This window comes from Vigna angularis, chromosome 4, assembly GCF_016808095.1.
Source record: "Vigna angularis cultivar LongXiaoDou No.4 chromosome 4, ASM1680809v1, whole genome shotgun sequence".
Classification (NCBI taxonomy): Eukaryota; Viridiplantae; Streptophyta; class Magnoliopsida; order Fabales; family Fabaceae; genus Vigna; species Vigna angularis.
This window is the reverse complement of record NC_068973.1, coordinates 9053243-9076276: the sequence shown is the minus strand read 5'-3', so window position 1 is coordinate 9076276 and position 23034 is coordinate 9053243. Positions and strand designations below refer to the sequence as shown.

Below are 23034 nucleotides of genomic sequence, written 5' to 3'. Positions count from 1 at the left end.
TAATCAATATCCACTAACAGAATATTGTAACGCGTTTATCAACTTTATCAATCAAACTTGATTTGAAAAAGTTTCTTCTTTATTATAATTTTTTACTATAAATCCTTTTTAAATTCAACGTTTATGAATAAAAAATTATTTTACAAAAAAAAAATAGTACTAATATGTTTTCTAAATATAGAAGACACGATGGCAGGAGTCGTAAATTCGGGTGCATTCCAGTGTCAAAAGTGGAAGCACGCTTAATTTGTACCCTTCTGAGAATGACGACGGAAAACGAAAACCCGCGCTTTCTCTTTATGGAATTGATCACGATTAACGATGTTGCTTCACCTGCACAACCTTAAACTGAAAGAGGAAAACAACACTCTCTTATATATTCCACATTCCAAATTTCCTTCTTCCATCACCCACCTGTGACAGACTGAGTGACTGACAGACACAGAGAGAAACCATGAGGACCACCCTCACCGGTTTGCCATTGGTGTTGCAACAATTCAGAGCTCTGTTGAAGAAAAATTTGTTACTGTCATGGCGGAACAAGAGAGCGAGTCTTCTGCAATTGCTCTCTCCTCTCATATTCATTTTCCTCATCTTCGTCATCGACAAGGCGATTAAGGCTCAGACGTCGACCACCTCCGCCTACAAGACCGTCACCGACCCTCCCACCGAACCGTCTCCGCCCATAACTCCCTGTGAAGACAAGTTCTTCATCAAAGTCCCATGCTACGACTTCGTTTGGAGCGGTGACCAAAACCCCATCTTCCAAACCATCGTCACCCGCATCATGAACAACAACCCCGGCAGACCCATCCCTTCCTCCAAGGCACGTCATTTCTCTTCGCAATCTAAAATTTTATCAGGGAATTAGCAATTAATTATTCGCATATGACGGATAGCTGCGTGCAGGTGAAGTCGTTCAAGAACAAGACCGAAGTGGATGCGTGGCTGTTCAGCAACCCTATGACTTGTCCAGGGGCGCTTCATTTCTCGCAGCTAAACGACACCGTTATAAGCTACGGTCTTCAGACCAATTCCACCAGTCTTCAGTGGCGAGGCAAATATCAGGACCCTACTATGTCGTTTCAACTTCCTCTTCAGCTTGCCGCCGAGAGGGAAATTGCCAGACACCTTATTGGAGGTATCAAAATTATTCAGAGTTGATTTTTTTTTTTTTTAAATTTTGTTTGATTATAGTTCGATTTAATTGATGAATTTGTGGGATTTCAGACCCGGGTTTCAGTTGGAATGTGTTTCTGAGGGAATTCGCTCACCCTTCCTTGACTCCTTTCTCTGCCGTGGGTACCATTGGTCCCGCGTTTTTCCTCGCCATTGCTATGTTTAATTTTGTTCTTCAGATAAGCTCTTTGGTGACGGAGAAAGAGCTTAAACTTCGCCAGGTACGGATGTAGTATAAAACTTTCCTGTGTATTTTACCAACGTGGATGTTCCATTCAACTTGCAATATCTAAAATTGTATTGAAACAGCAGTTACGATGATTTTAAGTAAATATTCGTGTTTTAACTCTGACCACGAAAGGGATTTCAAATTAAACAATTTTAAGTAGCTGTAGCGACAGATAAGAATTTTCATGGTGAAATTTATTACTAACTTGTTTCCAGAATAAAAATATCCAAATTAAATAATTTACTTTAAAATTAACATTAATTTTGTAAAATCAATTTTGCAGATGCTCATCCCCTATGAAATTGTGCAATATTTTTATCATTTAAATTGTTGTTCCTTTGTTCGTGCAGTCAATGACAATGATGGGCCTTTACGACTTTGCTTACTGGTCGTCCTGGCTCATTTGGGAGACGGTTGTCACAATCCTATCTTCCCTCCTCATAGTACTCTTTGGAATGATGTTCCAGTTCAGTTTTTTCTTGAAAAACAGTTTCGCGGTCCTGTTTGTCTTTTTCTTCCTATTTGAACTTAATATGGTGAGCAATTTATGGCATTCTTCCAGTCTTACTGTTTGCATCTACGTGTTCATTTAGATTTGTATGTGTAATATGGCTTCCCTTTTTATTTAGACTGGCTTGGCCTTCATGTTGTCTGCTTTCATTAAGAAGTCATCTTCGGCAACAACAATGGGATTCTCTATATTTATTGTGGGCTTTTTGACTCAGGTGTGAATCCTTTTGGTGCTTTGTAGTTTGTAGACAAGGTTTCTTTAGTGGTAGAAAGTGAATGCTCACGTTCTTTGTCTGTTGTTTTTCTGTTTGCAGCTAGTGGTACAGGCAGGATTTCCTTACACGGATAGTTTTTCCAAGACTTTACGAGATTTGTGGTCGTTATTCCCACCCAATCCTTTTTCTCAAGGTATACAAGTGCTTTCAGATGCAGTTGCAACTTCCGAAGTCGATGGTGTTAGCTGGAGTAGACGAGGAGAATGCCTTCATACTCATGCAGACTGTGTGATAACTATTGTATGCAATAATTTGACCTCTAAATTCCTACTCCATAAACCACTTCATTTTAAGAAGCCTTTTGGTTGCATTTTCCTTTTACTTTCTGCTACATAGTTCTGTATTTGCTTTGATTCTTCCTTCCCCTCAGCCTTAGTTGTCTTACTGCAGTTAGCCCCTATTTTTTTCTTTTCATTGACAGGATGATATTTATAAATGGCTTGCGGGTACATTCGTTCTCTGGTTTGTTCTGGCCATTTATTTTGACAATATAATCCCTAATGCATCGGGTGTGAGGAAGTCAGTATTCTACTTTCTAAATCCCAATTATTGGATTGGAAGGGGTCAGAGAGTGAAAGGTGATTAATTTGTTGGTTTGATTGTTTTTTTTTTTCTTCCTTCCAGCTCTTTATGGCTTAACACTACTTCCCCGTCCCTATAGAGGGTGGGCTTTGTAGTTGTGTAGGTTCAAACCCACGTCAGGAAATAAGTACACCTGATGATGAAGATGTCCTTGATGAAGAAAACAAAGTGAAACAGCAACTAACAGAAGGTCTGGTTGATGCAAATATTGCTGTTCAAATACATGGCCTTGTGAAGACCTATGCCGGTACACGGAACATTGGTTGCTGCTGCAAATGTACAAAGACTGCTCCTTACACTGCTGTTAAGGTAGAGTATTTCTTGTTAAACTTTATATCCTTGAAGTTAGGGGTGATTAGAAGAAAACTTGTTTTTCATGAAACATTGCTTTGGGTTGTTAGTTCGTGATAAGGCCAAAATCTTCTCATTAGAAGTGAAATCTCAAGAGTCAGGACAAGGAGGCAAAGATGGTCTGTGCATTGTAGTATCCATGCTTCAACTACAAAGGGCTCCTATGTTGAGTACTTGGAATTAGTTGATTTATGAAAAACTTTTTCCATAGTAGCATGGGTGTAGTTCAATCAAATAGTCTTGCAAACTACAAGCATGCATAATTTTTTCAGCTTGACCTCATTTTGGATCATGATTATCAATATTTTGTTTCCTGGAACTCCTCTCCCCCTCCCCAACTTTAATATTTTATCTGGATGTGGATATTTCATGTTTCAATACGGCAACATGTTGGAGATTTATCCGGATGATGTTCAATGTGCTAGTCTGAAATTATTTTCAGGGTCTGTGGGTAAACTTTGCAAAGGATCAGTTGTTTTGTCTTCTAGGACCCAATGGAGCTGGAAAAACCACAGCTATTAATTGTTTGACAGGGATAACTCCAGTAACTAGCGGAGATGGTGATACTTTCTATCTGTGTCTCTGTCTTTAACTACTACATTGAATATTCATTAATCAAAGTTACAGAAGTCAAGAAGAGTATGTTAACACTTCCATTTTATTTCTTTCTAACAGCGTTGATTTATGGACATTCAATCAGAAGTTCTATTGGCATGTCAAACATTCGAAAGCTTATAGGAGTATGTCCACAGGTGTTTCTCTCTCTCTCATTCTCACAACACACCAACATGATTTTCAAATACAATAAAATTTTCTTCTCTTCCTATTAACGGATGACTGACACCTGCTATTGATTATTCTAATCTGCAGTTTGATATACTATGGGATGCACTGTCTGGCCAAGAACACCTCCAACTCTTTGCTACTATTAAAGGCCTGTCCCCCGCTTCCATAAAATCAGTATGTCTTCTCCAGGCCTGAAATTGTTCTGTACAACCAATGATTATGTGTGTGTGAAATATTTGAAGGTAGCATGAGCTATTTCGAATACTTTCTCTCATTCCTTTTAATTCAAGTTCTTCTGAAAAAATGTAGATTACCCAGACTTCATTAGCAGAGGTGAAACTCACGGATGCAGCCAAAGTGAGAGCTGGAAGTTACAGTGGAGGAATGAAGCGCCGTCTCAGTGTTGCAATTGCGCTTATTGGTGACCCTAAGTTAGTCATTTTGGATGAACCCGTATGTACAACAGTATTTTCCTTTCATGCATATATTCTGTTGACATGATTACAAGATTAATCTTTCATTTGAATTTCATAGACTACTGGTATGGATCCAATAACAAGAAGGCATGTGTGGGACATAATTGAAAATGCAAAAAGAGGGCGTGCCATTGTTCTTACGACTCACTCTATGGAAGAAGCTGACATTCTAAGTGACCGCATAGGAATCATGGCAAAAGGAAGGCTTCGCTGCATTGGCACCTCAATCAGATTGAAATCACGCTTTGGTACTGGTTTTATTGCTAATATCAGCTTCTATGGAAACAATGAACGCAGTCCTACCAATGGTGATGCAATATCTACAGAGCATCGTGAGGAAGTGAAGAAATTCTTTAAGAATGTGAGATGAATTGTTATAATGATTTAAAAATTTCCAATGACTAGTATGGGTTTTTAACCACTGAAATCTTTCGACAGTGTTTAGATGTAGAGCCAAAAGAGGAGACCAATAACTTTATAACTTTTGTGATTCCCCATGACAGAGAGGCGCTCCTGACAGTAAGCTTTCTTTCCTTGGCTTCGTCCATCACCTTTAAATTTCTCTATGACAGGGTTTGGATATTAACTGTTTAAATACCGATTGGCATGGAAACAGAAAATTATTGGAATTTCCTAGTTTAAGTCGATCCTCATTGGCTGAAATTTTTGCCGAGTCACAATGTTAACTCTGGTTTTGCTGACCCTGTAAATTTCTGTATCTTTAGTTCGTTTCAAACTTGGTAGACTTAATGATAATTAATTTGAATAGACTTAGCTAACTTATCTAGTGTCTTAAAAGAGAACACCAATACTCATTATAAATGACAGACTGTTGAACAAATTCTTTGTTGCCTTAAAGGGGGAAAAACGATTTAACTGTGAACCCTGTTTTAATAGTTTGGGAATACGTTCTTGGTTACCTAAGTAATTCCTTTCTTCTAGAAAATATATGAAATGAATCCTTTGTATCTCTTTAATGTCACAGTTTACGATTGTAATCAAGGATTAACACCTATATTTACATTCCCCGTGGACATATAAGTTGCAATTACAATCATGTGTGCATACTACATGTATTTGATAGAAAGCTGAATATTGTTTAGGTAACGTAGACCTATATATTAATGGGAATGGCAGACATGACCACGAATCGTGCTTAATTATATGGGATACATTGTCTTATATTCCTATTGCTTTCCAAACAGAATTTCTTTTCAGAGCTCCAAGAGAGAGAAGAAGAATTTGGCATTTCTGACATCCAGCTTGGTCTTACAACTCTCGAAGAAGTTTTCTTGAATATTGCAAGACAAGCAGAGCTAGAAAACGCTACAGCTGAAGGGAGGCTAACAACCCTGACCTTAACATCTGGGGAATCTGTGCAGGTCAGTGGAGCAGTATTTTGCTTCAAATTTTTCTACCCTGAGACATATACCTCTAAAAGCGTTGAGTTGTAATTGGTTGTAAGAATTTCTGACGTAGTGAATATAAAATACTTGTATATTTATACCTGATCACAGTAGTCAAAGTTGTAGAAATTACCCTTCTGCTTTTCATTTCAATGAGTTGCAACTAATCTTTTTCTGCTGACCAATACAATAAACATGCAGATTCCCGTAGGAGCTAGGTTTGTGGGAATTCCAGGAACAGAATCTACGGAAAACCCAACAGGGTTTATGGTAGAAGTTTACTGGGAGCAAGATGATACTGGGACCCTATGCATTGCTGGCCACTCGCAGAAGGTTCCTATTCCTCCTGGAGTTCAATTATCATCCTCACCTTCTGCAAGAAACCGTATATATTTAAGCCGGGCAGGACCAATTAATGGAATTGTGATTGATCCAAGTCAAGTTAGTCCAGGTGATTTTCAGCGATAATGTACAGAGAGAAACATCATGTCCTATTTGTTTTATTTTTGTTTCCAGCAATATCTTCAGCAATTATGTTTGAGGTACTTTCTTTCACTACATTTATACACCTCAAGCACATTTAATACCAAAAGTATTTCAAACATGATTGCTTCCAAAAAGATGTGTGGGAAAAACAAAATAAAATAAGGCATGGTGAGTTATGTCCTGGGCGGCTGTGCTTAATGTATACACTTTTTTTCTTAGATTTTTTAAATTTATTTTATATAGTTTAATATCTCTTCAGTTGTAGAAATATGATAAAATAGCATTACCAGAAAAGGGCAGAGTACATGTTTTTTGGCCATTGGCACCATGTTGGACTAGTACGTAGAGATAAACTATTTTCACTATTTTAAAGAGTTTTTCTTTTCTTCTTTTATGATATGTATAATTACTTGTTTAAGTCATTTTCATTCTTTTATTTGATTTGTAGTTTTGAATTAAAACTCAATGATGCCATGGATGATCAATACTCCAGTTATGAGCAAGAAAGCATCAGTTTAATTTTGAGTGTTCGGTCAAATTCTATAATTTGTTTTATTAAATAAATAATTACAAATTAGAAAGTTGTATTTTGTTTTCACACATATATGGTACAGGAAAGCTTTTTACAACTATTGTAATGGTTTTTGTTCTCGCGATCTTAAAAAACTGTTAGAATTGGAAGTGTTTTAGTTATAAATTAGCAGTCATTTCTGAGTAAGGAAGCTTAGTTGAATTCGTTTAAATGACACTTAATTACGTATTAGTAAATTAGGGATTTGAAGGTAAACTTGGAGAGTATTAAGTGATGTGAGATTCTATTTCTAAGTTGAAGTGATTTGAGAGGATAAAGAATGCATTTACCAAGTGACCTTTGGTTTTTTCTAAATTTACAATCTTTTATATATTAATAATCCTAATACCAAAAGTAATAATAATAATAATGAAATATAAATTTTTTGATAATAATGTTAATGTAGAAAATAATTCACATTTAAATAAAATAGTAATAAAAATTATAATGTCAAAAGTAATCAATTAATAATAATATTAATTTGTTTATAATTTAATATTTAATTAAAATTATTTTTAATTGATCACATTTTATTTTAAATTAAATTCACCTGTTAAATTTTTTATAAAAAATTTATGTTTTATTTTAAATTAATTTTAACTAATTATATTTTATTTTTTTATTAATTTTAATCATGACACGTAAATGATGATTGTGAAAAAATGTTGTCAAACTATTATCTTAAAGAAAATATCTTTTACATCTATCAAATCATTGAAACTTTTATAAATTTTACTTTTAATTTTTCTATTTTCACTTATAAATTCCTTCAAAGGAATATCATTTTATCCTCTATTCTCTCTCTCAAATCCAATTACTCAAATCATCTTCTGGAAAGGAACAAGTGGATGATGAACATAAGTCAAGTTGGTTTCGATTATTGGTTCCACCCTACCAATCCAACTTAAACCCTATATCAATCTAGTATAACTCAAATTTAATATTTTAAAATTAAGATTATTTAATTTATTTGGTTAATCAAATTTAAGTTGCGGATTAATTCGGTCATATTTTTTAAATTACGAATTTATATTAATTAATATTTTTAATGAAAAATATTATTTTTATTTTGAATAAATGACATAAATATAGTTAATTTTTAACTAAAAAAGTGACATGTATATTTTTTATAATGAACTACAATTTTATTTACTAAAATAGTATCATATTAAAAATAAAATTTAAAATATATTTACAAATATATAAATATTAAAATATAAATTTGGGTTGAACTGGGTATTCATAAAATTTCAATTCGTTGTCCAAACTCAACTACAATTATCTATTTTACTTAATTTTATTTATTTAACATTTTATCTCATCCAACTCAACAGTATGTTCAAATTTATTTTTGGATTTGGTCTTTTTTGTTATGGATCCTTCATGCTTAAGGGAGAAAGGATGGTTAGATTTTAACTTTTTAAGTAAAATGAAATAAAATAACAAAGATAAAAATATGAAAACTAAATTAAAAATGTTAATACCTATTAACAAAATAACTAGATAAGTAAAAAAGGCAAAAACTACTAAAAAACAATATAATGTGGCAGAATCAAGAAATTTATATAGTTGTATTAACATTATATAAATTTATATATACCACTATATAAAAGAAATTTATCTTTTCAGTAACATTTTTTGAATCAAATTTATCCTTTAAGTAATAAGTTTTATTAATTTAACCATTATTTTTTTTTAATTTAACCATTTTTTAAAATTAAAATTACTATCTATAATAAAAAAATTATCTATAAAATAAATAAAAACTATCTACAATAAAATGGTAAAATTTATCTATACTTTATTATTTTTTGTTATAAAAAAAGGATGAATACAAAATGCTTTCCACTAGTGCATAAGAATAATAATAAAATTGAGATTACTTTAGGAAGAAAATAAAGAAATTTATTGAAAAAAAATAATAAAAAGGAGAATGGGACCATTTGAGTAATGTGAATATAATCAGTTGTGACACTTAAGTTATCATAACTTAACCCTTAACAACTACGTTTGATCACATAAGCTATATTTAAGTATGGCTTAAGTAAGTATGAATAAAAAGATTAGTAGCTTTTAAGCTCTAACAAGTATGTTATATCGCTTAAGCAAGTCAGTAATGGTGCTTAAGTAATATATAGGTGAGAAGGTAGTAAAATTTAATGGATTTTAAAAGCATGAATGATACACTCTAACCACTTGAAGCAAACAAGTGTTATAAGAGCACACAAATTAAGGTTTAATTATAAGACACTTAACGAAAAAGTGTTTTATGTTATTAATATTATTTTGCTTAAGTGGTGTTGGAACATATACAATAAGGTTTCACTTAAGAACTACACCCAAATATATATGTTATAACTTTCACGATTCAATGTGTCTGAATCATGCATGTAACAAAGCTTGATCTATGTATAAGAAACAACTCTCATCTTACTCTTACAAAAATGTTTGATGATTTTAGAAATTTGTTAAGAAAGGTTTTATGAGCAAATTACTTGTAATAATTCATTATCATTTAATCAACATAATTTATTTTAAAAACACATTTTTCAATGATAATCAATAATTATCTCTTTCAATAATAGTTGATTGTTAATTCTTTAAAAAATCATTGTTTTCATGGTTAATAGATTATTTATAAATATAATCAATTATGTTTTCAATTTAACCATTTAACCAAAATGATTTATAATAGATAATAAATTATATCTAAAGTCAATAGACTATTCTTCTCAAATCACTTACAAATCATTACGGCAAACAAAATTAACTAAATTACATTGATATTGAACTAGAAAAATTCAACTTTTTAAAATAAAAATTAAATTATGACATTTTATAGTTCAGTTTAAAAAACCGAATTTCAAAAGTTACAATTCAATTAATTACTCATTAACTCAAAACTAATTTTTTCTATATTTTTTACTTACTTTAGAGTCCTAAACTTGCAGTTCAGTTTTACCGACTCTACCAAATTTAGTTAGTGTTAACTTGGTCAAATTCGATCGATTTTCGATCAAAGATAACTCATCATATTTGGTCGATTTTCAACAAGGACCAACTTAGTAGAATTTTGGTTAGAACTGACCTAACCGAGTTTCGATCGTGCCCAACTTAGCCAAATTTCGCTAATATTTAGTTGGAATTGACTTAGCGAAATTCAATCAATTTTCGGTTGGTACCATCTCGATCATCCGTGATTGTCTCGATCAAATTTCATTAATTTTCAACCAAGGCCGACTCAGTTGAATTCGACTAATTTCGATTAAGTCCTACTCAACTAAGTTTTGGTCGTGGCTGTCTTAATCGAATTTGGCTGATTTTTTACTAGGGAAAATTTGGTCGATTTTTAGTCAGGACTGACTTGACCAAGTTTTGGTTGTAGCCATTCCAACCGAATTCGACTGGGGTTGACTCGGCCGAAATTTGATCGAGAATGATATGATTGAGTTCCGTCTTTGGTTTCTCAGCCTAATTCAGCTGATTTTGGCCCAGGGTTGACTCCATTGTGACTATGCTCATCTTAATTGAATTCGACCAAATTTCGATTCTGACCCATTTCGATCGATTAAAGACAGATCTTTCCTATCTACTTAGTTACTTTTTTCAAAGTTTTTAAATAATAGTTTAGTTTAATTCAGTTTGTTAGCATAAAAAGTAGTTTAGTTTAGTTTGTTTGAACTTATTTTCAATTAAGTTAAGCTCAAATGAACTTTTTTTGTTAAGTGCAATATTAAACAGTTTAATGCAGTTCAATTAATTTTTCTCACCCTTAATGCAAATTTTGATCAAAACAAATACGAGTGAGTTTTGGTCGTAGTCGACCTGGTCGAATTCGACCAATTTTCTGTCGATACATATAAATTTTGGTCGAAACTTACTTGACTGAAGTTTGACTGTGGCTGTCCTGACCAAATTCGGTCAATTTTCAACCGTGGCCAACTTAGTCGAATTCGACCAAATTTAAGTCGAGACCGACTCCACCGAGTTATGTTGTTTTTTAAAGTAAAAAACAAGTTTGAGTGTAGTTTAGTGTAGTACAATTTAATAGAAGAAAAATAATTCAATTTAATTCGTGTGAACTAATTTTCAGTTCAATTCAAACAAACTAATTTTTAATTAATATAATTTTTAAGAGTTCAATGTAATTCAGTTTATCTACCTCTAAACCCATGATTCAATTGTGACTTTTTAACCTGACCTGTGCTACAGGACCATTAAAGCACCCTACAATAGTTATATCTTTGTTAAATTTTGCAATTTCTTGTAATACATCTATCATAACTTTTCTTTAGACATTATTTTGGCTGATTTTAGTTACATTGGATTCATTTTTAAGACTTTAAAATGGACATATGTTAGGCTAAATTTGAAGTTTTATACTATTTTCTATATTTTTTTAGAAGTTAAGACAAATTTTTAGATTTAATTTTCTCTAGTTTGAACTTTTGTAATTAAACTACTTGTGAACTTGATTAAAGCTCACACATAGATTCATGTTTACTTCATATTTCAGAGCATATATATTTATATTCTAAATGTATTCTAAACATAATCATTTGTTTAGCTTTAAAATTTTAGAAAGTCTAGCTCCATATTTTTTTCTATGTTTTCTCTCAATTTCTAAAATTACCCTTTTATTTTCTCTTTTTATTTGTGTTTTTCGTTCTTCATCAATGGAACATTATTTTTTTATCAATTCATAATATCAAACAATCCAAGTCGAGTTTTGCACAATCATTAAATACTGAGTTTATTCTTCTCTTCTCTCATTTCATATTTCCACTTTAGATTATAATTTGCATTTCTAATTTTATAAGTCAACTTAATCTTGATTTGATGATTAGATTAAATAATATTTTAATTTGATTTGTGTATTGTACATACCTAATGCTATCCGACCACAAGCCGTTTAGTTCCTACTCAACCATATGTTGACTTGTTTTTTCTCGACCACAATCTATAATACTCTACTTGTGTTATTATTTAACTTAGCATAATTTGTGTTAAAGGTAAATGGATCATTAAATCCATCCTTACCTTATAGATAATGATCAACAATATTTATAATTAGTCTATAAATAATAGAACCATAAAAGTAAATAAGACACATTTATTTTTTACAGCATTAATTACTATTTGACATATCTACTAACTTGAATGTCAGAATCTGTTTTATAAACACGGCAATCCATCCATGAAAAAGGAGCATGAAGAGAAGGACACAAAAAAACCCACTTAATGTATAAAATATTGAAAAAATCCGTAAAGATCATCTTCACAAAATACATTTAACTCTGTAAATTATTGGTTTAATTAATTATACCAGTTACCTATTAAAACTTGAATCTTACTCTTTAGATAACTCTGATAATAAGAGTTGTTTGGTTTTTAAATATATGAATGGACCTTCCACCTTCTTGATTTCATTTTCTTATAATCTGTTCCGTTTTAGTTCTAATAAATTATGTTTTAATTTTTATTTTCACTAAAAAATGCAAAATTTATTTTCTACCAAAAAAGCACTAAAGATCTAACATAGTATACATTTATCCTTTTAAAATCGACCTAAATCATACTCTAATACAAATTTTAGAAAATACTTTGATAGACATTTTTCTAGTACTTTCTCTTGAGCATTGTTTAAGGGAGTTGCTTGTGCATCTTCCGTATAAGTGCATGAGTAATATGATTGTAAAATAGGCATTTTAAGATAGTGAAAAAAATTATTTAAGGTTGAGTAGATTCATATTTGATGTAAAATCAATTGATTCAAACTAGCCTAAAATCTCTTGTAAAATCTTTACTTCTTTATCTCTATTATACTATTTCTTCGTTCTTGCAAAAATCCCAACTGCTTAATCAAGTCCTTGAAAAAATATTTTCAGAATTTGCTAATGGAAAAATGTTTTAAAAGTTATATCAATTCTCCCCACTCTTGAATTGAACAACTTCGTATTACTTACAATTACAATTGATCTTTGATAGTTTTTCAAAAGAAAAAGAAAAACAAGAAATCTACAGTGCAACGCTACTTTTCATACTAGTTTGGGCTTCACTCCATTTAAAGTGGCTTATGGAAGAAATCCTTGCACACAACAAACAATATTGAATATAAACGTTAACAATCCCCTTTTTTTCTTCATTTTTGTTACTTCCGCTATTACATTGATATCAGTCTCTATATTAATAATAAAAGGTAGATCATATTATTGAGCAAGTCACTGTATTGAAAGGTATTTTTAGTTACACTAGCTAGACCCTAATCATGCATCACAGGCTTGCAACAATAAATGTAACAATGTGATCCCTCCTTCACTAAATAAAAAAAGAAGTTTCTTGAAGGCTAAAGAAATCTTCTCATGTTACCAGATCATTTTTGTCCAAACACAAGCTTGGGAACACGAATAATGTTTAGGATTACACACACTGAGATAAAAATACAATATGGACAGCCAAGACAAACAGAGCATAGACTTGTAACGTTGCAGCATGCAAAACTTAAAACCTATGTTGTACAACTCACCACCCAGAATGCAGGAAAAATAAGCTGGTTAAAGCAGGCCATACAACGACCCCATCGTTGCATCAACTTTCATCACATTGACTCAAGGATGTTCAACATCTCAATCCCTGAAAACCAAGGTTACCTTGCTCACCTCCTCCACTCTGCTTGAATTACTTTACCTGCAAGATGAATAAACAAGTTTATGATTATCAATCACGAGATTATCAATCACGAGCAAACAAAGGCAACCAGCATATAGTAGATTCATTCTGGAAATTATAACTTCACTTCTGCTAAGTTGATTGTTTCTTTTGGAATAAGCGGTTAAGACACTAAACTATAAGTATAGAGTACAAGAAACTTTCTCAGCGACATTCATCAAACTTGAGATTGGATAAGTGTCTTTAAACTAACAATTCAGTTTTAAAACTCTTCGAAAAATGGTAATTTTCTGGGTGAATCATAACGTGACATTGTCAAATTCCTAGATGTGTGAAGGACTATGTCATACCATTCCCTCCTTTAGAAGATGCTATTGATCTGTCACTTTTTTTACTCCCTTTGCCACCTGCTGGAACTGATCTCTGTGTCCTAGGTGATTGCGAACTAATCTTGTTGCCAGTTGAAGATGGCAGAGAATGTCTCCCAGAACCAGCAGTGTTGTTGTTTTTCTCAGTTCCATCTTCTCCAGACCTCGGGGATCCTGACCCTAGTGCCCTCAACTTTGCCTTGGCGGATTCAGTTGCTGCCATATAACTTGGTACTTTTGGACTATTCTTTAAGCCATCTTCCCCATTCTCCTGTTTCGTCAAATTTGATGCTTTACGGGTAGGTTTCTGGTTTTCATTACCTGTCAGATCTTTATGACTCAAATCTCCATTTGTTAATAGGGAGTTGTCTTCTTTAAAAATAGCCTCTGGTAGATTGCCTAGCCCATTTCGAACTTCATCACGAGAAGTGTTTCTATCTTTAGTAATTGTCTCTGACAAGGGTTCAGATTCTACAGACACTTGATAATTACTTGGAATGTCAGACACTTCCTTGTTAACCGATGGTCTTGGAGTAATTTCAATATCAGGCACATCGGAGATAGTCAAAGTTTCTTCCTTCTTGATCTTTTCCTCAGAAGTAACGATCACTTGTTCTGAACCAGCATTACCTGGAATGACTGTCGTGATTTCCAAATGCTGCTTTAGAGTCTCAGACTCAACTTCTGGCTGAACAGCACTCTCAACAACAGGGTTATGAATCTTTCTCAAGTTACGTTTAACCTTTTCAAGCTCACTTTGTGGATTGTCTTGCTCTGGATCTGACACCTGGTATGGTGTTTTCCTGAAATTACGTTTTGGTTTCTCAAATTCAGGATTTGTTTGCACTGGGACTGGTTCAAAACTAGCAACAGGAAGCTTCCTGTTAGTGCGTCTTGACTTGGAAATTTGAACTTCTCCATTTGAAATATTACCCTGCTTTCTCTGAGATTTAGAGTCTCGAATTTTCTTAGGTTGGGAAACTGGTTTCCAAAAGCAAGATAATGACCAGCGCTCCAACCAGCTTAACACTGAATTTGGATCTCCACTAACATATTGCAAGCGCAGGGCCATTATTGTAATTGATGAAGCAAGAAGCTGAAACAAGAAGCCCAAATTTTCACTAGCTCAATTTGAGTAAAACAGATCAAAACACAAATTTGATAGAAGAAACCCTTTTAATTCGAGGTTCAGATTTAACTAAAGTAAAATTTATGGTAAGACAATTGAACATAATGACATCCACTTAGAGAAAATGTAAACATGTTCATGTATAAACTTGTAAAATATACAAAAGCACAGGTTTTAAAGTAATGTAAAGCCCTTTCTGGCTTAGCCTCATGCTCAAGGATACCAATAGTCAGTTTTAGAAACAAAAGACGTGTAATTCTTTCACCTTTCTGAACATCAGATTTCATCACTCCATTGATAAAGAAAAAGAAATACCACATTCTTGAGAAATAAAAGATAACTTATGTTTGTATCCCAATTTGAAATCCTCTACAGTTGAGAGCAATTAGACGGTTCCACTTACTAAAAAAACAATAGAGAAAAGTACCCTGCTGTTCTATTAACCAAGGGGATCTAAAGTATCCTTTCAAGTTTAAAACTATAGTATTGTCACCTCAAAATTTATAGTACTGTTCAATCACAAATGGACTCCATCCAGAACACGCCAAACTCAAAAATAAATATTTGTATCTCATTCATGGCATAGTTAAAGTTACCTTACGGATGAAAGTATTTGCAGACAACTTTGAAATTTTTGTGGAAATACCAACCGGCTCACCAAGTTTGCCCTCCTGAAGCACAAATGCATAACACAGAGGGAAAAATCTCAGCACCAAGAATAATAGAAAAGAAAGAAAAATAAACAAAAAAAAGGAATTATGGTTGGGATGTTATAGTATTAACATCACAGGACACTGGCCTCTTGTATTTGTACATGCTTTGGGTATCCCTTTTTGTATAATATTGTCTTTGGCTGACCAAAAAGAATAGAAAACGGAATTCTTGGTAAACCTACTTACAATTTAGGAATAATTAATCACTGAAGTTGCTAGGTCATAATTCGCTATTCATAAACCTCTATTATAAGTTTTTGAGCATCATTGACCAATGGAGTGATTAAAGGTTCCCATATTTACCAAGAATTCCCCTTTTGTAATTTTTCCAGAAGATTTATTACACAAAATAATCCTTCCTTCTGTATCTCTACATGATTCAGTCATGAACTTGGTGCTAACAATACCTGATTGGTGAACAATCCACCATAAAAGAAAGTCATTAGAAATTTCACACCTCATTTGATAAATACATATTATTCATTTGTCCCATTATTACATTCTATACAGCTCAATAAGAGGCAAAAAAAATTGAAGAACACAATTCTTAACAAGTTTAGCTACAAAAAAAAATGTAATGCGTGATAAGAGGTCATCCTGAATCTAGTAATATTTAATTCAAAAGTACCTCGTTTTAAATGTCTACATTTAATTGGACCATTTTGTTTTAATTTAATCTATATAGTCAGGTACATTATTAATGCACGTAATCAGAAAAACACCTTAAACAATAGAAATGAGATGATAAATCATTGATAATTTACACATTCTTAGAGAACAGTACCAGAGGCTTAAACAGACCGCACTTCTGATGGATTTCAAATCCAACATTAGACTTCCTAATCTTTAGTCCACGGGCAAGTGCTTGAAACTTTACAATCCCATACATACAGCATAATGTAACAACTGCTTGTCTCCTAACTAGGTGCCCACGAATAAGTGCTTGCAACCTTATTATGCCTTTTAGAGCCCTAAATGCCCTGCGAGCCTTCAGAAAAGATGCTTCCATTAGCAAATATCAAATATTACAATATTCATTCACTGATACAATCAAAACTCTACAAGCATCTTTCCAATTTGCTAAAAATGTTCATGTGCCAGCTCTTGCAATAAGATGCTAACGAATATCAGGAAAGTAGTATAAAAATTAGGATTTCAATTTATTTCTCAACGAAATACGTATTCGATGGAAAGAATCTCATGAAAATGGAAGCTGGGATGAGTAGATAACTGACAGGAAAACACCTGTGAATTGACTAACATTAAGAAAATTATTAGAACTTTTATTTTACAAAATAAATTATTTGCTATACTGACTTATTGGTCAACCTTATATATAATACTTTATAAAACAAAATAAAAAAACCAATAAAAAAAATTGGGGAGTGGATTGATGGGAATTGGGGTATTACGGGGTGCCTAAATCATACATTACATAGTGTGGGATGCTGGATGAAGTATTTAAGTGTTAGATTCTACCCTTTATTGTTAGCTTTTGTGGAGTGGGTTCTCCTAGTGCTTGGGTACTTATGAAGGGTATAGAAGTCAAGTGATTCTAACTCTAAATACCACACTTGATTTTAAACACCTTGTTCTCGTGTTTTAACACTAACTCTTCGCAAGAACCTTAGAAAGGGAAAAGTACTGCCTCATATTAAAAAACATGGATACTGAACAGAAGAAATGCATAAATAAATGACAACCAAAGACACGTTGGGAAAAACTCAAGTTCTACATTGACTAGAGATAAAACCAAAATAGTTCATATAAATAAGAGACAATGTAAACCTCATAAGTTGGTTTTGTGAAAATAAGTTAGACTCATCCAAATTCTAAAATGGTATCAAAGTTACAAAGTTTATCCTAGATTTATTAATGGATCACCAATCAGACTCAATAGTATTGGAAAAGAGGGGCTATGTTGGGAAAAACTCAACTCCCATATCAACGGGAGATAAGGTCAAAGTGTATAAATGGGAAACAACCCTCATCTCATAAGCTAGTTTTATGAGATTGAGTTAGACCAAAGTAGTGTATAACTAATGGAATAAATGAGACGCATTCTTCACATTACAAGTCAATTTTGTAATATTAAGTTGGACCCAAATTCTAAGAAGCTGATACCAAAATCCCCCCCCCCCCCCCCCCCCCCCCCACACCATGATCTAAGCCTCCAATTCAGCCTCAAAATTCATTATGCTACTCCACTATTATGCCTCTACCCCAAAATTCATGCTACAATGTTTTCCCATTATTGTTTCCTCCTTACTCCTAGCAGCATTCCTATTTCTCCTCTCACAAATAATTTCCATCTTTGTATGTTGTACATGTGTGAAAGGCTCACCAGACCTCAAGTGAGATATTATGACAATTAAATTTACAATCAGAATAGAAAATAAGCTTCAGAGTCAATTTATCCTTTAGCAGTCTAGTCCAAGATATCTAACCCCAGAGTACACTTCAAAATTCTAATGTTCTATACTAAATAATTAAAGGAATTCAGTTACTTAATGTTCTCGAAAACAGTGAGACACCTACCAAGTAACCCCTGAAAGCAGCTTGTGCCTTTATTGCTGCTACCTCCTGCCTGATTTTCTCTGGATCATGTGGTGCATCTGGATCAACAGGTCCTATACTGTCTCTTTCTTGATTCTCAGGTAAAGTAACTTCTGATTCTTCATTCTCCAGTTCAAGGTCCTCCTCATTTGTAGCAATCTCAATGTGGTTTGGATCTAAGGCCAAACCGTTCTCCAACACGTTGGAAGTAACCACTGCTTCTCTTTTATTAACAATCTTCCACATGAAATTACAGCAAAAGAAGTCAGAAGTTAAAATCAGGAATGTTCACACTTGCAAATTTATTTTTCTTAGGCCACCAATTATGTCATTTAAATGAAAATTACCGATGCACGCATGCAAGTAATATGAAATATATTTTAAAATTGATTAGAGTTTTGCTTTAACTAATTGCTTTACCTCTCTTCCCTTTGACATATTTGATCTGGATGACTTTTTCCCAAATAGTACAGTTTTGATCCATTTTCCTGGTGATTTTCCCATTCTGAGATTACAACCTGCAGGAGAAAAACGGTTAACCTAATCTCCACATTTCAAATGGTTCTCTAAGAAAGTAAACAACTACTCAAAAACAAAAAATACACTTATCAAGAAAGTACCCAAGATGAATACTAAATAATATTTTCCAATTCAGATACTTTGGTTATTGCTACTAAGATCAAGCAGTGAACCGATGTCACAGGTTGTACTATGACCCCACAGTGTTGTCCGGTCGAGATACACAAATTATTATGGTCAACGAGCAGCAGAAAATTAAATTTTGGAACTTGTTGAGATAAATTCTTATACTTAGCAATTATATGTCAGCGTAGATACCACTTGACCACAGAACTCAAAAAAGGAAATTCTCAAACACTCACTTAGCGGAAATACTCACATAATATAAAGCAAGAGTATTAAGATATGGAGACATATCAGTTCTGAAAGTAGAAAATATACGTTATATCAAGATGTTACACAATTTCAAACACAGAATTGCATATTATAAGAGAATATGATTTAGTAGTCTCTTTAAGAAAGAAATTGTATCACTTGAGGGGGAGCGGGTACAGAAACTGTATCAAATGAGTATCTTATTTGATTTAACGGCTAGGAACTATTATTAAATACTTACACCGGTAACTTTAAAATTCTGGGTGGAGTGGTTAACAGCTTTTGTTACAAGGAATAACATCTTATTTTTCCGTAATGAATAGGTAATTAACAAGAGAACGATTTTGCCACTAATGATTGACAAAGTGGGGTGACATGCTCACCAGTTAGCAAAATTCATAGCATAAAGAGAAAGGTAGGCAGTGTAATCCAGGCTTTGAAACAATAAGTTAAGGGCAATCATGACCAACAACTATGAACAGTATAAAGACATAATGATAAAAATTGATCCCATCTATTCTCTTACGCAATAATAATACTGCACCTAATCATGGGCCACTGCACTCATTACCTTAATATGTTGTTGTCACCGACAATAATTCTGCACGAAAACAAAATAATCAAACAAAATACCCCAGTCCCCTGACCCTTACCAACTGGAATTTTCACGAAAACCTCAACAATTACAATTTACCAATAATAAACAAGACACAAACACCGAGCAAGTGTTCAAACTGAAGGAAATCAAACACACAACAAAGAAAACACATAATTAGAATGAACAAGATCTACAACAAGCAGGGGAAAACTAAACATATGAAGCTGATGCTAGGTTAGATCTGACCATTACCTGAAAAACGGCAAAGCTCTTGGTCTCAAATCTCACAATTACCTGAGAAACGTCAAAGCTCTTGGTCTCAAATCTTACAATTCCTATCAAACACAAGCACATTGGAAGTAAATATGAGACTACAAAATTAAAACATTCATTGTTCTTCTTCTCCTAGCTTTTTTCCACAACAAGTAGCATAAAGATATTCAGTGGGGAAGATAATAAGAACAGTTAAGGAGAGAAAGAAACACGAGAGAAAAAGTTTGTGTACCGTGGAAGAAGTGAAACCGAAAATGAGAACTAAGAGAGTAAAATGTGACCTAAAGCTTCATCAATTTATGAGTTGTTGCATTTGCATGCTGTCATGTCTCATGAAAGTTAAATTGAAAAGAAAAAAAATGAAAATGTCTGAAACTGATACTGAAACTGAGAAAAGCTTGGATTATTTGTTCCGTTTGGACAAGGACGGCGTGTGGTCAACACTAACTGAATATTTGGCGGCAATCCTTCTTGGAACCGTTGATGCGATGACTTATTGATCACACGGTGGAGGGTGCAGCTCGTGAAACGGTGCGTTTAAGTGCACGTTAAGAGGGCTGGCCGCAGTGGTTGTGGTGGGAGTGCTGGTGCAGTTACTTCGGAACCAAGTGTCCCAACTCCTTTATTGCGAAATGACTTCGGTGCCCTTGAGTGGAAATACGAATCTCACGCGCGGAGGGGCGTTTTGGGGTATGTGAGGCATGGGAAGTGCGAGGGAGAGAGTGAAGGTGAAGATGAAGCGCGTGAAGACGCGTGTGGAAGTAGGTGGGAGAGAAATGGAGTCAGTTGGTACATGAGAGCCATGCTGGCATGAAGGGACCTGCTGTGTCGGGATGGTACTAAGAGTGGATAATTAGGGTACGACAAAACAAAGAAGCATTTTTTCTACTTTTGTTTTAAGGAATATTTACTTTTGTTGTTATGAATGGTAGATTTATTTTAGAAAAGTTAGAATGAACTTTAATTTATGCTGTAATTTTAATTCTTTATATAATTTACTGTACTCTCAAATCTTAAATTCTTTCTCTCCAAAATAATATTTAAAAAAATTAAAATAGATGCAAGTCCACTTTACCAAATGAACATATTTAGTGTCTAAGTTGAGAACTCGTTACTCGTGGAACCGAACTTAAAAAAAGTATAACAATAACTATTCACTGTATTGTGAATACAATAGAGGACTCTATCTATTAAAGGTCAAGCATCTTAAATTATAATTTAAACATAAATAATATATATATATATATATAATAAATTAAAAATAATATTTTTACAGTCTTTTTGATATAATAGGTCACCACACAATTTTTTTAACTTATGATTTTTAAAGTGTCTAAGTTGATGATTTTTTTAACTTTTTTTTTTAATTTCTTCTAAGTTTTTTAACTTAAAAAAATATTCAAGTATCAGGTCAATATTTTATCAAAATTTATATTTAATTTGTTTTCTATATTTTTTATTTTTATTCAATTTAATTTTTTTATAAAATAGGTCTTTCTTCAAATTTAATATTTACATTATTGATATTTTATTAAAATTCACATTTTAAAATTTTAATAAAATACCAATGTAACATTTATATCAAAAGTAAATTTTTTCTTAACTTGTATTAAGACAAAATTTCTTTATCCTTAAAAAGTTAGAACTAAATTGAACAAAAATAAAAATATAAAAACTAATTTAAATATAAAATATTGACTTTAACACACATAAAGTTTATATTATTATTATTATTATTATTTTTTGTTATTATAATTGATTTCAAAGACTTTTAGAAATGCAATAGAAATTATAAAATTAGTTAAAATGTAAAATGAAATTTTTGTATTTATGCTAAGAATTAAAATTATCATGTATAAAAGGTAATTCAAAATAACAAATTAGAAATGCTAAGATCAAATTTTAATTATAACTTTTTTAATTATAACTTGGCTAAACCAACGGGCTATGAATTGTTTTTAAATATCTTTTAAAATATTTCTCTTTTTTCAAGTTCTTTATAAAACACTTTCAAATTTGAAAAAAGAAATACAATAAATTTAAGAGTCAAAAAGATTGATACAAGTTGACATAACAACCGAATAAAATAAGACAAAGGAAAGAAAGAATGTTCAAGAAGATTTATATTGGTTTAGATCCAATGATCCTACATTGAGTATCAATTATTCAATCTTTGAACACACTTAAAAGATATAATTACAAGAAAATCATTAAATAATAACCAAATTTAAAGACAAAAAATAATTAGTCATTATATTGACTAAATTAGACATCATTTTATAAACTAAAAATTATTGGTATCTAAAATAGTAATTAATATTAATAAAAAAAAGTATAATTCATTTGTAAATTAGAGTCTAAATTGATCTTTAACATTAGCTATCAATGTTTTGACTACTTACTATTATTGTTTCTAAGTTAGTCTCTATTATTCACAATTATATTTTTTATTAATAATAAATGCTATTTTAGATAGTGATAATATTTAGTTTATAAAATATTGTCTAACTTAGTCTCAATAATGACCAATTATTTTTTGTCTCTTGTAACATCACGTTTTAATAGTTATAGAAGCATCACATATTCAATAAACAAGAACAATTAACTTAAAAGAAAATATATAAAGTGTCATTATAGTTATCCAAACCTAACAATAACACCAAACTTTATATACAATAAATTTCTAAAACCAACAGTACATATACATAGACTAAGTGTTTTAAAATAGTTTTTAAAAACTCCAAATATACATAAGAACTAATCCAACTATCTATACATAAGTTCCCTCATTGTCGCACCTGCTCCAAACATCATCCTGTGCTCACACCAATCAGGTGATTATTGCAAAAGAGAAACAGAAACAAATATACAAACAAAATAGAAGGGTAAGCTAACTTTTACAAAGAAACAATCACAATTTAGTTTAACCTTACATAATAATTACATTCTCAATTTAAATAAAAACTTTAACATATTCATATCA

At 32.3% G+C, this 23034-nt stretch overlaps 2 protein-coding genes across 3 annotated transcripts; one reads left to right on the top strand and one right to left on the bottom strand.

Annotated features, from left to right (window-relative positions):
* Positions 1 to 279: 279 nt before the first annotated feature.
* LOC108345935 (ABC transporter A family member 2) lies at positions 280 to 6672 on the top strand. Its single transcript, XM_017584794.2, has 16 exons — positions 280 to 826; positions 910 to 1141; positions 1231 to 1400; positions 1759 to 1944; positions 2038 to 2133; positions 2233 to 2433; positions 2615 to 2771; positions 2855 to 3084; positions 3569 to 3686; positions 3802 to 3878; positions 3997 to 4086; positions 4222 to 4365; positions 4447 to 4749; positions 4827 to 4907; positions 5594 to 5770; positions 5996 to 6672. Exons 1-16 carry the CDS (start codon positions 455 to 457, stop codon positions 6260 to 6262), a joined length of 2901 nt encoding a protein of 966 aa, XP_017440283.1. The 5' UTR covers positions 280 to 454; the 3' UTR covers positions 6263 to 6672.
* A 6365-nt stretch (positions 6673 to 13037) lies between these two features.
* Positions 13038 to 20479, bottom strand: LOC108345788 (protein IQ-DOMAIN 31). Of its 2 annotated transcripts, XM_052876336.1 has the most exons (9): positions 20284 to 20479; positions 20031 to 20113; positions 19752 to 19781; positions 18707 to 18804; positions 18269 to 18523; positions 16515 to 16718; positions 15614 to 15688; positions 13871 to 14984; positions 13038 to 13538 (listed from the first exon to the last, which is right to left on the bottom strand). In XM_052876336.1, exons 4-9 carry the CDS (start codon positions 18788 to 18790, stop codon positions 13507 to 13509), a joined length of 1764 nt encoding a protein of 587 aa, XP_052732296.1. In that variant the 5' UTR covers positions 18791 to 18804; positions 19752 to 19781; positions 20031 to 20113; positions 20284 to 20479; the 3' UTR covers positions 13038 to 13506. The 2 variants fall into 2 exon arrangements, with proteins under 2 accessions (XP_052732296.1, XP_017440029.1); XM_017584540.2 differs by lacking the exon at positions 19752 to 19781.
* Between the last annotated feature and the right edge of the window lie 2555 nt (positions 20480 to 23034).